This window comes from Phyllobates terribilis, unplaced genomic scaffold (genome assembly GCF_046119375.1).
Source record: "Phyllobates terribilis strain yellow unplaced genomic scaffold, ASM4611937v1 Scaffold_12__6_contigs__length_324123572, whole genome shotgun sequence".
In the NCBI taxonomy this organism is placed as follows: Eukaryota; Metazoa; Chordata; class Amphibia; order Anura; family Dendrobatidae; genus Phyllobates; species Phyllobates terribilis.
The window spans coordinates 46,713,105-46,716,232 of record NW_027362772.1 but is presented as its reverse complement, the minus strand read 5'-3'; the positions used below and the strand labels follow the sequence as shown (position 1 = coordinate 46,716,232).

Sequence of the window (3,128 nt, the reverse complement as noted above, 5' to 3'; positions counted from 1 at the left end):
AATGGACATTAGACCAGTGGAAATCTGTGCTTTGGTCTGATGAGTCCAAATTTGAGATCTTTGGTTCCAACCACAGTGTCTTTGTGCGACGCAGAAAAGGTGAACGGATGGACTCTACATGCCTGGTTCCCACCGTGAAGCATGGAGGAGGTGTGATGGTGTGGGGGTGCTTTGCTGGTGACACTGTTGGGGATTTATTGAAAATTGAAGGCATACTGAACCAGCATGGCTACCACAGCATCTTGCAGCGGCATGCTATTCCATCCGGTTTGCGTTTAGTTGGACCATCATTTTATTTTTCAACAGGACAATGACCCCAAACACACCTCCAGGCTGTGTAAGGGCTATTTGACCAAGAAGGAGAGTGATGGGGTGCTACACCAGATGACCTGGCCTCCACAGTCACCAGACCTGAACCCAATCGAGATGGTTTGGGGTGAGCTGGACCACAGAGTGAAGGTAAAAGGGCGAACAAGTGCTAAGCATCTCTGGGAACTCCTTCAAGATTGTTGGAAGACCATTTCCGGTGACTATCTCTTGAAGCTCATCAAGAGAATGCCAAGAGTGTGCAAAGCAGTCATCAAAGCAAAAGGTGGCTACTTTGAAGAACCTAGAATATAAGACGTTGTTTCACACTTTTTTGTTAAGTATATAATTCCACATGTGTTAATTCATAGTTTTGATGCCTTCAGTGTGAATGTACAATTTTCGTAGTCATGAAAATACAGAAAAATCTTTAAATGAGAAGGTGTGTCCAAAGTTTTGGTCTGTACTGTATATAGAAATATAGATGTAAATACTTTTATGCCCAAAAATGACAAAAGTTTTCTTGGAATCATACCTTTATTGGCTAACCAGAAAAAACTATATATATATATACAGTATATTCAATCTTTTAAAGCACAGAGGCTCCTTCTTCAGGCATAATTACAAATGAATTATTATATATATATACATATATATATAGACACGAGCATAAGTTTCATTAAAATTCCATGATTTACTAAAAACACAGGCGCCCCCCATTTCCTCCATTTCCTCAAATGTTTGCTTTGTTCACAAATTGTCATTACTAAAGAAAAGCCACCTTTTTCTAGATAGAACATCTTTACACAAAGATGCACAGATGATAGAAAATTGTGAAGCAGTTTTGCCATTTATTGATATACAGTATTGAATTTTTGATATTTCCAAAATATAATTAAAGACATATTTGTTTGAGATTCCTTGGAAAATACAATAAATTTAACGCAATCTATTTTTTCTTGTAAGGTTAGTGAGATTTATTTGAAATCTGACTCTAAAGAATATGAAGACTCTTCTCATGAATAACTCCTTTATAAATGGCAGTTACAATGACCAAGATAACTCAATCAAGTACACCGACCTACAAATCTTCAGGATCGTGGTCCATGTAATGGTTTATATATTGGGGATCACTGGAAATGGTGTGGTCATCTGGTTCTGTATCTTCAGGATGGAGAAAACGGTCAACGTGGTGTGGATTCTTAATTTGGCCATTACTGACTTCACATTCACATTTTTTCTGCCTCTAAGAATTACTTATTTGGCTCTGGACAATCACTGGCTATTCGGGAACTTCATGTGCAAGTTATTCTGGCTTGTGTATTATCTCAACCTATCTGTCAGTGTCTTCCAGCTCATGGTCATCAGCGTAGATCGTTACATTTGTGTCTATTTCCCAGTATGGTGTCAAAATCACCGGAGATCAAGATTGGCCGTAATTATAGCCATATTACTTTGGTTCATTGCTATTCCTTTTAATGTTCAGCAACTTTTAATTCGAAACATTGAAAAAGATCAAAATAAAAAAGGTTGCCGTTACAGTCTTCCAGACAATTACAAGTGGAAGGCTATTGTGAATCCCACTTTTTTGTTCTTTTTACCTTTCACCATCATCGTCTTGTGTTACGTGGCTATTACTGTGCGAATCAAGAGAAGGGGAATCGTAAAATCTTCAAGGCCTTTCAAAATTTTTCTTACCATCATCATACTTTTCTTTTTATGCTTCTTTCCTTATAATTTGTTCTTTGTTTTGCAACATTATGGACCTCCGCAGTTTTCTAAAGTGAATGCAAATAGAAAACAAATAGTAAAAAACCTAATGATAGCCAATAGCTGCATAAATCCCATTCTTTACATTCTTTTTGGTCAAAATTTTAAGGAAAAAATCTTTGTCTCTCTCCATGCTGTGTTTCATAAGGCCTTTATAGGGGATGAGGAGAAGGAAGATTCCAAGATGCAAAAAAGAGTAGAAGCAGGTGATGTGAATTCATGTGTAGTTTTTGAAGCAGACAGCACTGGATGAACTTTTATAAGTTCTGTTTGTTTAAAGATATGAAGAAAATTCCTTCATTAGTTTTTTAGTTTTTATGAAAAAAAGGCAAGATTGTAGCTAGGTTTTTCAGTTTTTGTAACTAAATGATATATAAGATAACTTTTACATGAGCGGTGGGATAAAAATATCAGAAATAACTTAAAGTGGCACATATCACAGCTCCTGGCCAGAGGACAAAGCCTAAGAGAGAACATAGATGACTCCCTGCTCCTTTCTGTGGTAACACATTTCCCTGCCTGTTTTATCACAGGAGTGAGTGTTTCTGCTATGTCACCAGTCCTGTGAGCTCATCATAAATCAAGTCAGTAACATATAAGCTCAGCAGCCATAGAAGCTCTGACCCGACACACTTTGATTTATGAAGAACTCAAAGGGCTGGAGAAGTAACAGAGACACTTGATCTTGTGATAAAACAGGCAGGGAAATAAGTCTACGCAGAAAGCAGCAGCTGCAAGCACTTGCTGTCATCTGTATGCTCCCTTAGGCTTCCTTCCTGGCCAGGAAATGTGGTATGTGATAACCATGAACTGGAGCAGCTTTGCATGGTCAGGCTGAGTAAATATGACAATACATAGCAAAGGCAGATTTATAAGATTTTTTCAGCGCTTTAAAAAAAGTTTTAAAACTTCCAATTGCCGAACTTATTATTATTACAAATATACTTTGTTCGTGGGACAACTCATTTAAATATTTTTATTTACTTTATACATAAAAAGTACAACCATTCTGCACACATAAATAGTTCTGCTTTACTAATAACACAGGTATA

General features: G+C 37.1%; 1 protein-coding gene across 1 annotated transcript; it reads left to right on the top strand.

Moving 5' to 3' along the window:
• Window positions 1-1,324: 1,324 nt before the first annotated feature.
• LOC141173036 (chemerin-like receptor 1) lies at window positions 1,325-2,768 on the top strand. Its single transcript, XM_073657669.1, has one exon. It carries the CDS (start codon window positions 1,325-1,327, stop codon window positions 2,327-2,329), a length of 1,005 nt encoding a protein of 334 aa, XP_073513770.1. The 3' UTR covers window positions 2,330-2,768.
• Window positions 2,769-3,128: the final 360 nt, after the last annotated feature.

What these genes read in the sequence shown, in the direction of transcription:
- LOC141173036 (XM_073657669.1), top strand. Translation starts at nt 1,325, where the DNA reads ATGAATAACTCCTTTATAAATGGCAGTTACAATGACCAAGATAACTCA.